Raw genomic sequence first — 20,773 nt, 5'->3', positions numbered from 1 at the left:
AGGGCACTGGCTGTCCCCAGGCACTGCCTGTCCCACTGTATTTGGCACAGGTGAGGACACACCTCAGGTGCTGTGTCCAGTTCTGTGTCCCTCACTACAAGACAGAGATTGAGGTGCAGGAGCGTGCCCAGATAAGAGCAGCTGAGCCGGGGAAGGGTCAGGAGCACAAATCTGATGAGGAGCAGCAGAGGGAGCTGGGGGTGCTCAGCCTGGAGAAAAGGAGGCTGGGGGCACTTAATTGCTCTCTACAGCCACCTGAAAGGAGAGTGAATCCAGAGGGGAGTTGTCCTCTTCTCCCAAATAACAAGGGACAGGAGGTAAAGGCCTCAAGTTGCACCAGGGAAAGTTTAGGTCTGGTATTATTGGATATTCATAGAAAGGGTTGTCAGGCATTGGAACTGCCCAGGGAATTGTTTGCAAGCAAGCACAGGAAATTCAAATGCAGTAGCGTGTATGTGTATTGTATAATTATTAAAAAACCCAGACATGTTGTGGGCTTTTTCCATTCTATAGCAAGTGCACACAAAGTTGGAGATTTTTATTTTACACCATTTCTTACAATACTTAACTTGTCATACCTGAGTTCTCCTCTCTTGTTAGAATGCTTTATGCACTCTACTTCATAGAATGCTAAAGAATTTTTGTCTTAAAACACTGGTATATAATAAAAATCAGTCAGGTTGGAAATTCAAGCACTGCAAGGTCATTAAGTGTCTAAATCAAGGCTGTTGGCACATGTTTGTTTTTATCCTCTGTTGGTATTTTTTGTTGCAGATCCTTAGGTCAAAGTCACATAATTTACTGCTTCCTCTCACTGGACAACTGCCTCATTTAGCCAGTTATTGTATCTTCCCTCTACAAAGCTTTGCCTCGTTCTGTTTTGGGTGCTTATGGGACATTTTGATTTGCTATTTCAACAGAAATTACTTTACTTTCTGAGATGCTCATGGGGGAAAAAAAAGGAAAGTGACACACTGAAGTTTAGGGTAAAGCTTCTCTAACTGGATATCTTCAATATATGACATCTAGGATAAGAGGAATTTAAAAGTAATTATCACATTTAAGCACAGATGCTAAAATTTTCAACTATAGAAATATGTAAAGCTTTTCAAAGCACATTGCAAATGCCACAGTGAGGAAGCAGAAAAGGAGGAAGATGCAATTAATGAATGCTGGTTTTATACCATAAATGAACTCAGAGAAGAATCTGTTCCTAATCTCCCTTCATAAAACCTCATGTTTACCTCTGAACAATTTTCAGCTTCTGTAACAAACCAGGCAGAGTCTTGTGCCACAGATGAGCCCCTGTGCTGTGTAGCCCTCATTCATATCTAGGTCAGGTACGTCAGCAACGCTGAATGAGTCAGAGACTCTGAACAAATGCAGGGTATGACTGTGGGATGTGAAAGATTCCCAGAAATAGCTTATGCAAATGGAAATGAAAACTGCACAAAGCTGTACTAATTCTAAGTTTTGATTGATTTTATCACCTTAATTCTGTGGGGCTGCTCTAATGGAACAGCCAAGCAAGCTGCACTCTCATTTCACACTTGGGAATACTTCAGTGAAATGCTTTTCCTATTTGTAAATAAAACCATATAAACTGGGAAAGGGAGAAGTCAGCATCTGCTGTGCCCTCAATAGGGGCATCCACACTCTGTTCATGGATTCCAGCTCCAGATGCAGGCTGAAGCCCTGTGCAATACTGAACTTGCTCTGTATTTGAACTTTGCATTCTCCAGCACTTGGTAGAGATGATGATGATGATGATGATGATTATTATTATTATTATTATTCAAGAATTGGTTCAGGAGAAATCAGCTCATACCAGCCAGGCATGGAGGTATGAGAAGGAGCTGCTCAGTGCTTGAAGAGAAGGAACTGGGAGCTGTATTTGATAAGCACTTATGTGTGCAGGAGCTTATCTGCAAGTGGCTAGAGAGACATCAGGGGTGAGAAAGTGCAGAAAGCATCTGGAAAGAGCACTTGAGGAAAACAGGAAAGATATTCTTGTGAATGAAAACTGGGACTGGGACCTGAAGAACAACAAAGGAGGTCAGGCAGGGGAATGTGCAGGAGGGGCAGGGAAAGCAGGGGGTGTGTGAGCCTGGAGTTTTGTCAATAAGGAAACTGTGACAGAATGGGATGAACAGACTGGGATCAGGCTCCTGCTAGAGAGGGGATCTGTTTGTGGAATTACAGAATACCCTGAGCTGGAAGGGACCATCAAGGGTCACTGAAGTCCAGGTCCTCCACAGGAAGCCCCAGGAATCCCTGCCCTCTGTGCCAAGAGGGCCTCACAAGCCATGCTGGTGATTGCAGTGCCTGGATCTGAGTTGTGTGTGGTGGAGCTGAACTCTGCTGGTGACAAGTTATGTGGCTTTGGACATGATGCCACTTCGAAGAACTTGAGGGTATTTTTATTTAAGCTGTGAAATTGTTGATTCAGAGCTCCAAAAACTTTGCTTCATGTAGCTCTGTGACCTGGCCAGACACCTCAACACTGACAGCTTTTCTTTCTTTTCTGACATCCAACAGACAGACCCCTCCAAACATTTTGACTGGGCCAGGCAGCAAAGCTCAGCAATTCCAACTCTGATTTCTTGCCTTAGGTAAAGAACAAGCCTTTATTAATGTAGCCTTTTAACCAGGCTTGTGATAGTGGAAAGCAGAGCTGTATGCAATATATGTGTGTAAAAAGTAAACCACGTGGCACGTGGATGCTCAAGCAATGGTTCTATGTGAAAACAAGTGCTTTTCTTGGCAGGAAAATCCACCCCACTTGCTGTAGTGAGGCTCAGTGACTCAAGGACCAGAGAATGTTCTTCCAATGCCAAGGTAAGGATGAATATTATTCATGTTCAATAAAGAGCACAGTCCTTTCCTTTCATGGGCAGCATGTGCCTGAGCACAACTGTGCTTTCATCTTTATTGCTCCTAGAAGTACGAAATGTTCTCCAGAAGATATGTGCAGTGGGTGGGAAGAGGGGCAGAAATGGGTACAAGGAGTCCAGAAGGTAAAGAGGGCAGGTCAAGGCTGAAGATGGGTTCCCAATGCTGCTTCTCATGAGGTCAGAACACCCAGTGATGACTCTGCTATAATACTGCTCTGTTATTTGCATTTGGTCAGAGGAGACAAAAAAATTTTGCAGAGGAGCAGCCACAGCCCCTGGAAAGGTCTGGTCTTTCCCTTCTGCCTTCTACTCAGGTCCCTGATATAAAGAACATGTTTTCCTAAGAGTTGTCTCATCTAAGTCATTCTGAGTAAGAGAAGCATTGATGGGTAAAGTGATGGAGCAAAGCTCTGTGTAAAGCTGGTAGAAGTTGTGACACCAGTGAGGAGAGGTGACTTTTACACACAAATGAGCCTGCTCCCTCACGCTTGCCTTTTCATGGCCATAAGCACCAAGGGTGTTTGTTCAGACAGTCCTGCCAGAGTTACCTGTGGTGACACGGAGGACAAGGGACACACACCCTGCTTCCCCATGATCTCAGCTCTTACCTCAGAAGCAAAGTTTAAATTAGGAATAAATCCTTTACTGTTAGGGGGGCAAGACTGCAGATTTTTGAGTCAATCAGACTCAAGATTCACAGGGAAGCTGTGGATGTCCCATTCCTGGAAGCGTTCAAGGCCAGGTGGGATGGGGCTCGGAACAACTTGGTTCACAGAAAGGTTTGAACGAGATGGTATTTAGAGACCTTTCCACCCAGTCCATTCTATGACCACCTCGTATGTGCTAAAGTACCAGGCTCATTAAAACACATTTTACCCACAGCTGGTGAATTAAAACGTCTTTGGCATCCCGAGGCTGTGTCAGCCTGAGCTGCGCAGCCCCGGCCTCCGGGGGTCCTGGGGCGGGCGGCGGGTGCTCAGAGGGGCATGGGGAGCCGAGGCCGGGGTGCCGCGGCTGTCCCGGGTGTCTCCTGCCCCGGTGTCTCTGTCACGGTGTCCCCGTGTCCCCGATCCTCCTCCCGCCGCTCCCTCAGCCCGCGGGCGGCGCCTCAGGGGACGCGGCCCCGCGCGGCCGCCACTGCGCAGGCGCCGCCCCGCCCCGCGGAGCCGAGCCGAGGCGCCACTGCCGTGTCGGCCGCGGCAGATTCGCCATAAGGCGCCGCACGGGGACCCGATTTTCGGTGTTGGATTTTTTTTTTTCTTCCCTTTTCCCTCGCTCTGTTTTCCAAGCGGGCCGCGCTCGGTCCCCGGCGCGCTGTCCCGCTGAGCCCCCGTGGCGATGGAGGCGGCGGCTGCAGGTGAGCGGGGCCGGGCCGGGCGGGCGGGGGAGCGCGCACGGATCCCCGCGCGGCGGGCGGGAAGAAGTAGTTCCGGCGATGCTGTGACACGATCCTTCCGCACGACAAGTAGTTCCCCCAGTGGCGGCCGGCTCAGCGTCCATCGCCCCGCGCTGCCCGGCGGCCTGGGGGGCCGGGGGGGGGCTCCAGAAGCCGTCGGAGGGCTCGGGCAGCCCGAGCCCGGGAGTCCTGCTGTGCCCCGGCTGCCCGTCCTGAGGCCTCCGCTTTGCAGCGAGTCGGGAGCAGCTGGAGCCGCTGCTGGTCCCGAATGGAAGCGTGGAGACCCCACAGCAATTTCACGGGGTGTGAGGGGGCTGCAGGGGAGCCGGAGAGGGGCTCTGCCTAAGGAGCTGTAGTGATAGGATAGAGAGTAATGGGTACGAACTGAAAGGGGAATTTTAGTGCGGATATTAGGAAGGAAATCTTTACTGTGTGAGGGTAGTGAGACACTGGAACAGGGTGACAAGGAAAGTTGTGGCTGCCCCAAGCCTGGTGGTGCTCAAAGCCCGGCTGGATAAAGCCTTGAGAAACCTTGGCCATGGCAGGGAGGTTGGGACTGGATGATCTTTAAGGGCTGTTCCAACCCCTTTCCATGCTCTGATTCCATGATTGATTCTGTGCTCACCTGGGTTTGAAACACTCCTGATCTCCTCTGGCAGCCGCTCTAAATAGTGCTGACAGCTCAAGGTCCAAGATGTGTTAAAGATGTTTCCACTGCCCGTAATCGCCGGCCTTGGTGTGCCCTGTACTGGCCTGGCTGTCATTGGAGCAGTAACACTATCTCCAAAGTTACTAAGTTACTCTAAGGGGCAGCCCCCGCAGTGCTGCGTTTGTGCTTTCTGCCTTTCACAATCCCTGTGGGCTGTTGCAGTACGAGTTTGTGAAGTGATGTCGCAACAATTTAATGCCTGTTAATTACCCTGTATACTCAAATTTGGCTTCTGGTTGTCATTCCCCAAATTGATGTCTTACTTTTTAGAATCCTGAGTTATTTCTACCTGTCCTACCAAGTATTGTTGCATAGTTTACAACTCAAACCACCACTAAGGGGTAGTAGCCATACTCTAAAATTCAGAAAGTTCAACTGCAACATGAAGAAGAACCTCTTTATGCTGAGGATGGTGCTGGAACAGCTTAGGAAGGTCACGGAGTCTCCTTTTCTGGAGACATTTAACACCCACCCGGATGCATTCCTGTGTCACCTGCTTTAGGGATCCAGCTTTGGTGGGAGGGTTGGACTAGATGATCTCCAGAGGTCCCTTCCTACCCCATCCATTCTGTGATTCTGTGAAACAGGATTTTATGCCAAGGGGAATTGCACTATCAGTAGGATAACTGAGTAGCAGAATAGCTAACAGGTGCTGTGTTAATTATGGACCATTGTTAAAACATTTCAGGATTGTTTTATATCCTGGGATCCAACTTTCAGTGAGAAACAATTCTTTTACTACTAGTGCTACTAATAAATTCATATTTATTCAAGCACATTTGTCTTAATAAAAAGTGTTCTGAGTGTGGTTGAACCCAGAATTGTGGTGAGTGTTCAGTATTTTTGATTTTGCTGCTGCTGAGGTGTATTTGACCTCAAATGCATTTCCATTGTGGCTGCTTCCAAAAATCTGGATCAGAGTGCTTCATATGGTGAATCCTGAAGTTAATGATTGATCACACAGTTTGTGCTTCTACTTTGAGGGGTTCTGGTGGTTTTGGTGTCTGGTAGTGCACCTTACACATTTTGATCTTGTGCATTAGTGTATTTCACTGGAACCTTAAGCAGTGTTATGTTTAGCCACATGAGGGAGATCTTAGAACATGAAAATAAAAATGTCTTGCTATAAATGTATCTACTATGGCTTTTTTTTTCTTAATGATGGAAAAGCTATCCTGTTTCTATTTTTGATAAAGTGATTATTCTAAACTGAAAATAATTTCCTAGTTATTTGAATATCCTATTAAATCCATGTTATATCCAAGTTATGAATTTTATATATTTTAACCAACAGAAATATGTGGAGACAGTTATCTTCTTTTAAAGAACTTTATTTAACTTTATTTCCAGAAGCATTTGTGATGTGTGTGTGTAATGCAGAAAAATAGATGTGCTTTTATTTGCCATCATCAGTGAAACTCCAGGAGTTTCAAATGCAAGTTTCTTTCCACAAATACAGTATCAGCCTGGTTAAATACAATGTGTTTGGTTTGGGTGAGAGTGGGTCTGGGTGAAACCTGGGGAGCTCAGCAAGGCCAAGCAGCAGCTCCTGCCCCTGGGTTGGGGCAGTCCCAAGCACAAACCCAGGCTGGGCAGGAGAGGGGCTGGAGCAGCCCTGAGGATTGGGGGGCTGCTGGGTGAGAGGCTGGACATGGCCCACAAACCGGACACGTGCTGGGCTGCACCCAGAGCAGGTGAGGAGGGAATTCTGCCCTGGTGAGACCCCCTCTGCAGTGCTGTGCCCACCTCCGGCACCCCAGACAGGGAAGGAGCTCTTTGAGTGCTGGAAAAACTGAGCTACATTAAAGTGTACCTCATGCAGTGTTCTTACTGCAATGTGCAAAACACAATGTCAGAAAGTACTGAATGATTTGGATCTTAATTTTGTTTCACTCCCGGCATTTCATGTCCCTAACAGCACACAATGGATGTGTAAATAGAGAAGAGTCAGAATGGGGCTGGCACACAGGGGTGCTTGTCCAGAGTATGGACTTAGACCTTCTTAGAGGCTTTGCTGAGCCCCAGCCAGTCTCTGTCAACTTTCTGCTCAACTTCTAAGAATTCTGGGCACTGAGTGCATGTGTGCCCCCCTGGAGCTGCAGCAGCAGGGAGAGATCAGCTGCAAGGCAGGCAGTGGTTTCAGAGGGGTCATGTCCTTCATGGCACCTGTTTTTGTTCTTCATTTTACACTTTGCCTTTTCTCCATCTTCAGTTACCTCCTTCCAGGCAAAAAACAAAACAAAACAAAACAAAACAAAAAACCCCCAATTTGTTTAACTACTCATTTATGGAACTGTGCTGTGTTGTTGATTTTTTTTATTTCTGTACCTTTTAAGGATGATGGTTATGATTATTATTATTTCAGTAGAGGAACAATATCCACAGTTGCAAGCCCAGTATGGATCTTCTCTATTTTTAATAGGTTTTGATATTATAGGACCATCTCTTTTATAGGTCTGTCTGTTTTAGCTCTAAGGTTTTGTTTCTGAGGAGAGCAGTTCCTAGCCTTGTTTTGAGGCTGCCTTTAAAGTGTTTGCTATAATTGAGAGATCTTTCCCAGAAAACCTCTTCAAACCATTATAAAATGACAGCAAATTAAAAACATTATTTTGCTCTGGGCTCACCTTCTTTGAAGGGTGTTTTTCCTATACAGATTGCTTTTTATTGCACAGGCTCTTAGGCAGGCCTGTTACTGCTGAGATGTTTTAAAATGTTGCTGCATTCTGCTTTTTATTTTTTAAGTTTCTAAAATTACCCTTAATGACCTGCCTCACTGTTTTTTTTACCTTAAATTGGACACAATTTAAATCTTATTTTGCTTTCCTCATTTTATGAAACTTCTATGAAGATGTTTTCTTCTACTGAAAGTTCATTTCACTGCTATTCAGCTGTGCTAGATTTTTCCTTCCCATTTCTAAAACCTTCTTTGATGATTAGCATCAAATATGATGCTTTTAAATAGCCTTCATGCTGCTTTCAAGGATTTAACTTGTCTTGGAGCTTTTTAGTCCTTTTTGTGGTTTGTTTTGTTAAAGATGCTTTTTATCTTTATATAGTTAGCATTGTTGAAGTGAAGCATAAACATTTGGTTCTTTATCACTCTTTTAAGAAGGCTTTTGAGTAGTACTTTAATCATGGTTATAGAGTAACTCTCAAATAATGTCACTTTGAAAAGGGTCCTGTGTTTTACTTCTGATAAAGTCAAGAACTGTTTCTCCTCATGTGGTTTCCCTGTCTGCTTGCTGGGTGAAACAGTCATTAATGGTGTCTAAACATTTAATCTTGGCATCCTGTCCTGACCTGACATTTACCCACTCTGCATAGGGCTAATTAAAGCCTACAGTGTATTGTTTCTGGCTTTGTAACCTCTTTTATCCCCTCCACTGTGGCACAGTCATTGGTGCCCCTGTGGTCAAGGCTGTTGCTCGTGTGCAGTCCTTACACTCTACTTTTCTGGGCACTGTATTTAAATTCCTCAGGAATTTTACTACTTGTTAAAATAGCCTGGTAATCAGATTTGACCCTAAGCTGCTTCTAAAAGGCCTTTTTTAAAAATTAATGCATCCTACTTTGTCCCCAATGTTTTGGTAGTGGTAGTAACCCACTGGCATTGCAACAGTGGTTATCAGAAACTTGTTTGGGTGCATGAATGTCAGTAATCCTTGTTTACAGCCAGGCTGCCAACTCTGCCATTTTATTATTTTTCTTGCATTACTGTAGTAGTGGTTATGTTTGTTTTTTAAAAAGCAACTACAAAACCAAACCTAAGACATTGTTTTGTTCTTTCCTGCAAAAAACATATTAATTTATGTATCGTCCTTCACTTAAAAGTAAGTCTCTGATTTTTACTGCTGCAAAGTGAATCATCTTCATCTTTGTAGTCTTTTGCACTTCCTACCTTGCCCTTCAGTCTTAATTTAAAACCATTTTTGGCCTTCCTTTAAGTTTTGCTTGGGTACACCTGATGCTCCTCCATTTTTATTTCTCAACTTGCAATTTTCTCTTAGTTAGATACAGAGAAAAACCAGCTTAGTTCTGTTCACACTGGCACTGTGTTGAATTCATACCCCAGGCACCTCAACTAGTGTGCTTTTGGTTTTCAGTCCTAGTATATTTATATTATATAGATGATAGAATTACAGAGTGGTTTGGCTTGGAAGGGACCTTAAACATCACTCAAGTCCTGCCATGGCCAGGGCCCCCTTCCACCATCCCAGGTTGCTCAGGGCCCCATCCAGCCTGGCCTTGAGCACTGCCAGGGATGGGGCATCCACAGCTTCTCTGGGCAACCTGTGCCAGTGCCTCACCACCCTCACAGGAAAGGTAGAAATTTTAAAATATATCATTTCTTAGTCATAAACATTCACAAACTTTAGTGTAATTTAGTCTTGGATGCAGTGTCTGAGAGCCTCTACAGATGTAGGTTATTGAGTAAATTTCATTTACAGCCTGGTAAGGAAATAGGGTGAATGTAAATGACTGGGTGTTCCATAAAACCATATTAAATGGGATTGATTTTATCATCACCTTTTAGTTTTTGCAGGAATGCACCCTGTACTGACATTGCTGTAGCAGTCTTCCTTAATGTTAAAGTAAAGTTTGTGGCACTGAACTAATGATAATGAAATTGCCCTGATTTCAGTTAGCAGCTGAGAGCAAGAACAGCCATGGTCAGGGGCTCCTCCTCTTTGCTTAAATGCTTTCTGCATGGCTGGCTTTGTCTCACCAGTGATTTTGTGCTGCTGTATTAAGAAACTGTTGCTTACTGTTTAGAATTGCCCAAATTCAGATTAAAGCAGCCCTAAAATAGCTTTTGATTCTCCAGCTGCCACTTGCAGTGTGGTTGATTTGTTAGTTTTGAGCACAGGGTTCATGTGGTGCTGCTGTTCTAATGGTAGCAAATAGTTTGTTTTGTAGACTTTATATGCTTCTTTTTTCTTTAACATTTACCAAGGATAATGCTTTTGATTCAGAGCTGTGCTGTAATACTGGACATTAATTTCTTGATGAATCAAAATTGAGAAAATAGCCAGAAACCAGCATTGATTTATCTGTTTTTTTTCTTTAAGAAATAAAATTAGTTCATACCAGCATCTTTATGAAAATAATGATTAAAATATTATGTGAACTAGAAAGTATATTTTAAGTAAAACAACAGCAAAAAAACCCCTACAAAAAACCATGAAACCAACAAACAAGTGTCCTGGAGATAAAGCAATAAAAATCAGAAATACACTAACATGTTTGTGAAAATTTTGGATGTTTGAAATGGCTTTGAAAATGAAAAGCCTCTAACATGCTGAGAGGAGTGAGATCTGATAAGTAAAATATTTTTAAAGTATTTGACAGTAGTACAAGATATCATTATTTCTTCTCCTGTATTTGCCCATTCTTTTATGTTCAGTGGAAACATTTTATTACTGAGAAATAGTGTTGCTTGTCTTAAACAAAAGTTATTGGCTTTTTACATGCTGCTTTATATTAACTGCTACCTCACATTTCATTGCTTCTACCTAAACAGAAAAAGTTTTGTTTATTGTTTTTAGACACTTCAATATCTTACATGTTCAACCTTTGTGTGTGAAAAGTTCTTTTGCAAAATAAATAATTTGGTTGGAATAGCTGTGCCCACCTTTTCCACTTTTTATTGTACTTGATATCTGTACAGAAACAACAGAAAGAGAAAAAAAAAAAAAAAAAAAAAACAAAAGCCCAACAAGACCAAGTCCTAGTCTGATGAATAAGATTTTTAGTTGCAGAAAGTTCCTGTTAAGAATTTAATGGTGATAATACAACAAAGTTTGTTTCAGCTCTGTAGTAAGTTTAGAAAGAAATAAGTTATTATTCATATTCTGAACTTAATTGCTGCATATTTTAGGAAGGTTGACTAGATGCATAATTATTGATCCTATCAACTTTTTACACAGGCCAAGAAATACCCAGGGACTTTATTTTTTAAATTTAATTGTGGAGTTCTAATTCCCTTTAACAGCTCCAGAACTTTAAAGGCACTCACAGAAGTTGTTAACACTTGCCTGCTTTGAGTTTTTCACCTTGAAAGGAAAGGTGAAAAGGTTTGGATCCATTAGAATGATTTAGGGTACATAAATGCACATTTGTGTCCTTTCCCTGTGTGTCTTGTAAAGGTAGTTATTAAAAATAAAATAATACCCAATGCTGAGACTTCCTTTTATGCAAAATTAAATTTTTGGTTAGGTAAAATGTACTTTGCACTAGATTTTGGCATACATTGGTTAGAAGTACATATTCCCTTAAGTCCTGTTAATTTCAGGATCTTTCCAAGATAAGTGCTGCTCTCTTGCCCCTTTCCCTTTCCCCACTCCAACTTTAAAGCCAAACAGGACAGATACTGGTTTATGCTTTGTGAAGGGGATTGGGAATCAGGGAATCTGCTTCCTAGTTAGCAGCTTGCTCTTTGTTTTTAGTAATCCATTTGTTAAACTCCCTTTGCTGTAGATATGCTTAGTGGGAAGAAAAAATCCCTACTAATTAAGCAATATGCTGAGGGTTTTGGAAGAATTAGAAAAAAAAAGACTTTGCTGATGTTATAGCTCAATTTTCCACCTAGTCAATTAAGGGGAAAATTATTGGTATTATTTATTTCAGTGTATATTTAGCACAGTTTATAGGGGCAAACTGAAGATAATGAATTACCACAAACATGTTTAGTGAACAGAATGTCCCAGATTGGTTTTGGCTGAATTTCCTGATGTTTGTGTACCTGCATACTTGATTACTGTTCTTTTCTTTCTCTGCATATTTAATTGCTGCCTAATTAATTGCTCACTTGATTTCCTACGTAATTAATTATTCACTAATTAGTCATTGATTCTATGCATAGTTAATTAACTTACTCCTGATTTGATTTTTACACTTAATTGACTATAACTCATTGCTTTATCGCTATGCTGCCTAATTAGCTACTGCATAATCAATTATTGTTTGCTTATTCCATACTTGCTTAGTCTGGTGATCAGCAGAGTTTATCCTCTGCTCTCTGACCTCCTTTTCCAGGCATTTTTCCTAAAATAATTTCTTTACTCTGGTTTCCAACTCACCTCTGAGTAAAACTTGTGTGTTCTCCTGGTGCTTCCTGCACCTTCAGTGACCCTGAGTGTGCTCTCCCCCCTGGGCTCTTCACTCCTGGCTTTGGGTGACCTTGCTAATCAAACCCTTTAAACACCCACTGAGGCTTCTGGGCACTCTCCTTGCTCTGCTTCCCCTCCCCAAGTCCTTTCTGGGAGGAGTGAGAGATAAAGTGGTGTGTGAGCACTGATTGCAGCTGTTCAAGGAGGAGACAAGAGACAAAACCCTGAGTTTGAACTTCTAGGGAGAACAGCCAGCAGGTCAGGAAGCAGAAACAGTGACAAATAAAACCTCAAAACAGAAATGTCAGCTACATTTTGAGATTTCAATTGGTTAAATGTTTAGGTAAATGTTCATAGATTTTATTTTGTGTTTACATTTAAAGAAAAGAGTTGTTATCTGCTGGGTCAATAACAGGCTTCATGCCCTTAAAAAAACCCCAAAAACGACAAAAAAATAATGCTAACTAGGGCAGAACTAGTTCAAAGGAACATTTCAATGTACTGCAATCAAACCAGAAATATCTGTGTGCTCAAGACAGCAGAATGGCTGAGAAGGAGCCCAGCTGAGCTCCCAAGAACACATTGATTGTGCCATACACTTACAGAGCTGTGTATGTAATAAGAGGATATCTCGAGCAACAGGAGCAGTATTGGAGCTGTTCTTTCAGAGATGTTGTGGAAGAGATGAAGGCACAGCCTGCCTGTTAGTTTTGAGCTGTGCTTTTGTTATGTTTCAGGGGCAAATACCTGTAAGAGACACCTCTGCTGCTCTTAACTTTCAGGAATGCTCTTAACCTCAAATAAAGATTTGTTTTGAGTGGGGTGAACTATGTAATTTTTGCGTCATGAAAGAGGTAGAATAAGGTTCAATAGGAGAGTGTTTAGGTTTGTTTTAAAAATAGGTCCCAAAATACAGCTTCCCTGTTCTCATACCCCCAGATTCATCCCAAAATTCACAAACTATCATGTTATTTCTGTACTTAACCAGTGATCTTTGGTTTGACTTGTACCTCAAAAGTGCTGCTTGTTCCAGTTTGGTTTCAGTGGGTTTATTCCTTAGGGAGATGAAGGGAAGTTAACAATTGAAACCAGTCTCTGGACCAGAGCTTCATACATATAGCTGGAGAACAATGTGCTGTTAAAATTGGTTCCTGGTTGTTTTTTGTTTCATTGGAACCTGAAGGGAGTAGGGACTCTTCAAAAATCAACCATTAAGCCAAAAGACTGCAGTGTTAGAAAACAGAAGTCCTCTGAATTTCTCTGGCTAAAATCTCTGTTTTTTAAAATCTGGGATTATATTAATCCTTCTGTATTGTTATTTACTTTCTTCATTCTTTGCTTTCACATAACACTTCAAGTACCTGTGAATTTAAAAAGGCCATTTGCCTAAAAAGTTGTGTCAAATTTCCATTTAAAGCATTGACCAAGGGGCATTTTAATGACATTCTTCATTTGCTCCTGCTGCTTTGAAGCTTTTTAGTTTGTTTTTGGTTTTGTTTGTTTGTTTTTCTTAAATCAACAGGAACTTTTCACAGAACTTCATGAGGATGTCATGTCATATATATAACTTTACCATATGTTTGAAAATACATAAAATTATAAAGATATTTGGGGCTGGAAGGGGAAAAGGTCTTAAATTGTACTTCTTCCTTTTATGTCAATGTCATGTTAAAACATTTCTGAGATTTCAGCCGGAGGAAATTTTTTGTCCTATGAGGATCTAGCTAGGAGTTTATCCATTTCTTAAATTAATTCATTTGGGAATATATTATGAATGTGTTCATTTAGTGATAAAACACAATTTCACCTCATTGCTGCCTGTTATGTGTCTTGGGTAAATTATAGTTGCTATATTGACTGAGCCAAAATCCTAATAACTCATGGTAACATAAAGAACTTGCATTTGGAAACACTAATTCCTTGTTTTTAAACTTGTTTTTTCAGGGACCAATTCCATCTTCATGTGTAAGCTTTGTAACTTATTTTCACCAAATAAGTCCGAGCTGTTGTCTCACGTCTCTGAGAAACACACGGAAGAAGGGACTGCTGTGGATGACATCATTATTCCTCTCCAGCCTCTATCAGCACCCACAAACACAAGCAAAGATGGAGAAGGTACATTCAGAAATTGAGAGAAATGTCATTTTCAGTGTTACATATTTTTTTAATAAAACCTGTGGTGTGGTGACTCTGCATTGTGTATGGAATGGTTTCCATAGCTGGTTTTTATAATAAGCGCTGTGCAACTGTCACCCCAAATTTCATTCAGCACAGAATAGGTCACGTGGCAGATGTGGATAAACTCAATTTGTCTTAGGGAATGCTGGCATTGGTTCATTAATTTTCAATGTGAGCTATAGCAGAGTTTGCTTCCTACAGCTTTAATTGGAGCTCTGTAGTGGGAGCAGTGGGAAGATTGTCTAGCAGCAGTGAACAGCCATCAGGACACCATGAGTGAGGTGTGCCTTGAGGCTTAGGTGACCCTTTTGAGTTGTCTAACATGTTTGCTGTGATTCAGGTAATGTTAATACTTCTATTCCAAAAAGGAAGTGGCACAATTCATAATTTATAACTGTTTTGATAGTGATGCTGGTAAATAAAGCAATCAGAGGTTGAATTAGTTACACATAAAAGTTTTATTGTGCAATGGAAGAAGTTACATTCATTCCATTCCATTTTTAAGATAATTTCCATCTTTTGGAATATTAGCAATGGGTTAAAAATAATTCAGACTTTTTATCTTCTCTTATGCCCTTACTGAGTAATGGATTTGTATTGCTGCAAACCTCTTATTTAACACAATTAACAGGATTTTTCAATCATTATAATTTCTGGATTTTAGAACCTATGTGCTTATGAATCAACTGCCCTCTAAAATCATACCTCCAAGAATTTTTTGTTGTTAACATATGTATGTGATGTTTCTTTTCTTATTTACCAGCAGTAATTCAGTAGTTATATTAACTTCATCAGTGTAAGAAGATATTTCTAATAATGGTCATTTAGTATTTCACTAGAGCTGCTGTCTCCTCAGGTGGCTGGTGGGGAAAAATTTCACCAGAGTATTATTTCACATAATGCCCAGAATTACCAGTGTATCAGAAGGTGATGAATAAATTTCAGATCAGTTTTCAAAATGTCATTCTAATTTTATTTTTGTAGCACAGAATTAATTCCTCAGTCATGCAAAATGCATTTTCCTTTCTACAGTCTTTGTTTCCTGTTATCCTTCCACTGCAAATGTTTCTGAGCACAGTGACACTGGTACCTTGTAACATATTCTTATTAATTTTAGTAAAAAAGGCTCCTCTGTAAACTTCTCTTTGCATTTTTGTCAGGAGTATCTGCACTTTCTGTATTGTATGTGTTCAGCATGCATTGTACATTTAGGAGGATAGTTTGTAATTACCATTATGATCTGCAGCAACAGAAATTAGCATAATTAGCTTTTAAGAAAACAGCTCTGCAAATCTTATGTAAAATATAACATTCTTAAGTTATATATTTGTAATTTACCTTCTCATTATTCTTGGTGAATAGTTTTATTCATCTGATGGGCTTATATGGTGCCACTTTTTTCAGGTTAGATAGCCCAACTGATATCTGCTGTCAGTAAGAATATCAAGGTAAATTACTTTTCCACAGTTTTCAAGTCATATTCTAAGCATTCTTTAGAATTTTTCCTTTCCCATCAGACACATTGATTGGAGAAGAGGGTTCTGAAGTCCCATTGATTTATTTTCTGTGCTCCGTTTATAAAAATACTGTAATCTACAGTTGAACATTGGATTGGAAAGAGTTCTTCTGTGAAAGCATCAATTATTCCCTCCTGCTATGGAATCTGCAGCAAATAAAACTTAGAAAGTTTGTAGTATACAATTATTTGTTAGTGAACCAGTGTTTGCAGTAATTCAGTGTTGTCACTGAAAGGAGAAGTAATTGGTGAATCACCAGTCTTAGAAATTACAGTCTTAGAAATTAGAACTTTTAGAAATTAGAAACTTTGGTGACTAATAGATGAACATCTTTTTTTCCTTTGAAAGTGTAATTTCTCTTCCAATTATTGGTAAATACTGTAGCTACCCCACAATAGGTATAGAAGAGTGAATGCTGAGTTGCTAATGGAGCTCTTTGTTCTTCCCGAGTAATGAATTAATGATTTTATAAGTACTGGGGACAAGTAAAGTGCTAGGCATGACATATGTGTTTATTACTCTAGTGTTATTTTATTTACAGTGCTCTCTGCTGAATTTTGTTTAGTCACACCACTTTCCCATTGTTAAGCCATGATCTATTTAGAGTTGATTTGTTCTAAACATTTTGGCACAATGATGTTAAATTTTTTTTAATGAAGTGGGACCAAAGGTAGCAGGGAGATGTTGCTGTACATCTATACACAGGTCACATTTTGTCCAGCACTGGCGTGTGCCATCTTTGTTTTGGGAAATGACAGATAATTGTAGTCATTCATACTCCAGTTTAGCCTAGGGCTTTTTATAATTCTTCACAATGATCTCCATTTCCTTCACAGTGCTTGTCAAAACTCAGCTTGCTTTTGCTTAGATTGGTGAGGATTTGTGGGACAGCATCAATGGCTCTGGTTTCATCTATTCAGACTGTTACTACCTGCTGGATTGTTGTTTGGTTTGGGCTGTATGTGGATTATGGGATGCATGTCTCTGTGTGTTATGAAACCTCAGAGAAAGTTACAGTGTGAGTGTCATCACTTCCTCCAAGGAGTGCAGCCATTAAGGTCACTTACAGCCATGGTGTGTGTGTGCATCAGCCTCATCCTTGCCTGAGCACAGGATGCCCCCAGAGCCTGCCTTCATTCACACCTGGGGGACAGGAGGTGTTGCTGGTGCTGTGCTACAAACACAGAACTGTAATAAAATGAGGCTGAGGGTGAGATTTATATGGGTGCATTTGTGTGACACTGTGTGCAGAAGAGTCTGAATATGTTGTGCTGTTGTAAGTGATGAAATGTAAGTTTTTTATACTGGCATTTGAGAAAGATTCATATTGCATAATGCATCAGCCTGTTAAAATGTGGTCAGGAGATTTAAATGACATTTGCACAAGCATTTTGCGACTTCTGACAAACTTTTTGTATTAAATAGATTGATTTGAACAAGCTTATGTGAACAATTCCTGTGAAGGAACAGTATAAAAATAGACACATGGTTTATTTCATTACTCACTTTTTGAAGTATCTTTTTTATGCCTTTGAGTACATAATTATAGAGCATAGCACAGAATGTCTTCCCTGGATGTTGCCATTGCTCATCCAATGGCAGTCAGCATAAAGATTGGTTTCAGTCAGTCTGTAATGAGTGCAAAATCCCCAGAAACAGCGAAGTTGTTCTTGAGGGAACGGGATCTTAATTCAAAATCTTTTTAATGGCCAATTTAAAACTTCTATTTATGACTAAGCATCCTTGAAATAAGTGTTAGGGGGCTTTTATTATTTTTTTAATATACTGCTTTATTTTTAGCAGTTAAATAGATTCTTTTTTCTAACAAGCAATATTTGATTGACTTGGTTATGTACTGGCAGATGAGTGACAATGTTCTGCTATTAAATTACTGTGTGCTGTTGATCTTAGGTGGAATTTGTAACTGCAGTGTGAAGTGCTCACTGGGGGCATGCTGGGTAGAGACAGCTGGAATTTGTGGTTATGTGCCTCACTAAAAGATTAATTCTGGCATTGTTAACTCAAAGTAGCTTGAGATAAGTTCTGTCTTGCAAAAAGGAAACCAAGGAGCAAAGAAAAGAAATGACTGTGATAAACCTCAGGAGTTCTGGTGATGTTTCAGTTGCTCACATGAGCCCTCCTGTTCCTGTGTTTGTTGCTGCCTGCCTCTTGCCACCAACCCTTTTACATGGTTGAGAAGTGCTGTAAATTCTCTTACTGCTGGACACACTGTGCAAATTTTAGAAATGTTTGTAATTCTTTGTTTATTTGCCATACCATTAGTAGTCACAGTGATAAGAACTGCAATTTTATAAGCCATAGCAGAGGTTCTCTCACCAGCCATCTAAAGGAGCAGTTTTCATATTTCTACTTGCATGCAAGATTTTGTTTCAATTTCTGTCTTAATGTGAAAGTGTTGTTCTATTTTTCATTAAATTTTCACTAAAACAGCCAGGAAGAAGCATCTCTTTGACCTGGTTTTTCTTAATTTCTTTTTGTTGGGTAATCTGATGATTGCATTGCAAAGGAATGAAAAGAATATCATACACATATGGTAGTTGCATTCATTCTTCCAAGCCTTGGATTTAACTATTTTGTAGTAGTCTGACCAGCATCCACATGTGAATTCCTCATGTTGGAACTGTGATTCCTATTAGCAAACTGTGGCCTTTTGATGGGTGATGTAAAGATCATTGTTGTTGGGTTTATTTTAATTGTTTGTTAATTTCTTCAATTTAAATACTGATTGTTGTGATGGATGGATATCAAAATAACATGAATGGTAGCAAAAAGAAGTTTTGATAGCGCTGAAATCACTCCTTTCTTTTTGGCTGAAATAGACAAAATTACTTTTCCTAGAGTAGCATAAAAGTTCAGGACACTGGTGGAAAGTTGCAAAAAGTTATGGGGAACAGTTGGGTTTTTTCTATTCATAGTAAGGTTTTTTGGCAGTTTTATTACATTATTTAAGCAGACAGGTGTTCAGTCACTCCTGTAAGAAGACAGAATACTTTCTTTTTCATCTGATAGTAATTACATGGTTAACTCAAAGCTGTGGTCTCTGAGTGTGAGGTTTTGTTTTCCAGGTATGTTTTAGGGAAATGCTGACTAGGTTACAAATAACATGATGCTGCCTTCTGTTCTCCTGCATCATCTTCCTTTAAGATTCCTTAAGTCATTTATTTTTCCATATCCTCTAAATCAACCAATTCAATAAGGTCTTTCAGCACCTGTGCTTGAAAAAATTTTGTAGTTTCGCTTTTTTTTAATATTCCCTCTTTTTGTGGGTTTTCAGACTTCTACATTGTCAATCTCAATTTATCAGAACAGCAGTGATGAGAGAAATCTTAAGCAGGAAATACAATTTAAGTTGTCATGTATTTCTATGCACTGCATATCATGGATTTCATCAATATTTCCTCTACAGAAATATGGAAATGTAAAATTATATTGTATTTATTGGGGGTTGTGGATGACTTCCAATTGTAATTCAGGAAACATTTTTTTGCATGACTTCTGGAGTTTATTTGTTGCCAACAATTTTTTAGGCCAGCTTTTGACTAGAAAGTGCTGACAACCAAGAACCACAGAAAATATTAGGGAGTAATTGTTCACTATATTAAAAAGTCAATGAGATTTTGGTTCTTAAACATACATTGTTTTTCTCTGATTACATCTCAATACCTGGGTAATTTATTTGAAAATGACTTAAATTAAAAGGCTTTTGTAGTGTTGAAACACAGTAGAGCAATTTTGTAGTATGCATGTGCTGAGAGAGTGCTTGCAATGTAATTAAGTAAAACTGTGGCACTTTGACATCTGCTGATCTCAATAACACAAATGTTATTGCTTTGCAGCTACCACAAATGCCAGCAAATACCACTGCTGGAAATAAGTTTGTGTGATGCTAATCTTTTTTAAAGCTTTTGGGATAACTCCCCTCAGATTTCATTCAAGGCACCTATTTTTCAAAGATCAGATGGCTGTTAGCTAATTAGCCATGGAATTTAATTATAGTTTACTTTAAACTTTAATTTTATTTTCTAGAGTTTCTCGTAGTGAAGAGGAAAAGGGGCAGACCAAAAGGGTCCACTAAGAAGTTTTGTGTGGATGAAGATGTGGCAGAAAATAACCCAGTTCCAAGCAAAGAGACTCCACCTGGGACAGAGGAAGGCCCAGAACCCCCTGAAGTGTCACCAGGCAGCCTGGAGTGCAGGAAATGCAATCGCAAATTCTCCAACACACGGCAGCTCACAAAACACATCTGCATTATTGTTCTCAATGAAGGAGAAGAAGAAGGAGATGGAGGTAAGAAAACATCCAGCAAAAATATCTGAAGCAGGTTGTGGGACTGTGTGTTCCCACCATGAGACCTGGCTTGGAATCCCCAGTGCTGGCTTTAAATGGAATGGAGTTGTCTGTTGCTTTTAACACAAAAAAGCAAAACTGAACTTAGACAAGGTGTTTAAACTTCTTTCAAAGTGGTCAAAATGTTTATTACAGTAATGACTGTCTTACAGCTCCCTGAAATGCTTGTTTTTCATAGCAACTGTTCTGTTTCTCACAAAGTGGAGTGTAGTTTCTCAGTGAGAAGTGGTATAGGCCCTGCAGGTGAGTATCTCACATAGGTGGGGAAGGATGAACCTGTACAGGTGTTTCTGTCCTGTGTCTTTGGAAACTCTTTCTAGTCTGTTGTGATTATACTCAACTAGTATGACTATTTTACTTTCACATATATTAGAGTTTAACTTCTGTGGCAAAGCTTTATTAAAACAAGCTCAAAATACATTGATAGAGCAGAGAAACTCTTGCTTTGATAAAGTACCTGGTTATATTTTAGTATCATCAGTGGTACAATTTTTCAACTACACAAAATGACAATTACTCCAGCTGTCTCACCTCTGACATCCCAAGTGTCCAAGCCCTTTGCTGTTTGTATGTGCTAGGTCCAGTGTTAATATTTGAATTAT

General features: G+C 40.2%; 1 protein-coding gene across 2 annotated transcripts in view; it reads left to right on the top strand.

Moving 5' to 3' along the window:
- ZFAT (zinc finger and AT-hook domain containing) overlaps positions 1-20,773 on the top strand; it is a 115,011-nt gene that overhangs the window by 34,512 nt on the left and 59,726 nt on the right. Inside the window, exons 3-5 of one of the 2 annotated variants that reach the window (XM_058031447.1) lie at positions 2,768-2,838; positions 14,053-14,223; positions 19,851-20,111. In XM_058031447.1, coding sequence (XP_057887430.1) covers positions 2,820-2,838; positions 14,053-14,223; positions 19,851-20,111 — 451 coding nt within the window. In that variant the 5' untranslated portion in view covers positions 2,768-2,819. Of the gene's footprint in view, positions 1-2,767; positions 2,839-4,070; positions 4,252-14,052; positions 14,224-19,850; positions 20,112-20,773 lie in introns of those variants that run through there. The other variant, XM_058031439.1, reaches the window with a different exon arrangement.

This window comes from Melospiza georgiana, chromosome 1 (assembly GCF_028018845.1).
Source record: "Melospiza georgiana isolate bMelGeo1 chromosome 1, bMelGeo1.pri, whole genome shotgun sequence".
Lineage (NCBI taxonomy): Eukaryota > Metazoa > Chordata > Aves > Passeriformes > Passerellidae > Melospiza > Melospiza georgiana.
The sequence above is the reverse complement of the archived record's forward strand: the minus strand, read 5'-3'. Positions and strand labels throughout refer to the sequence as shown.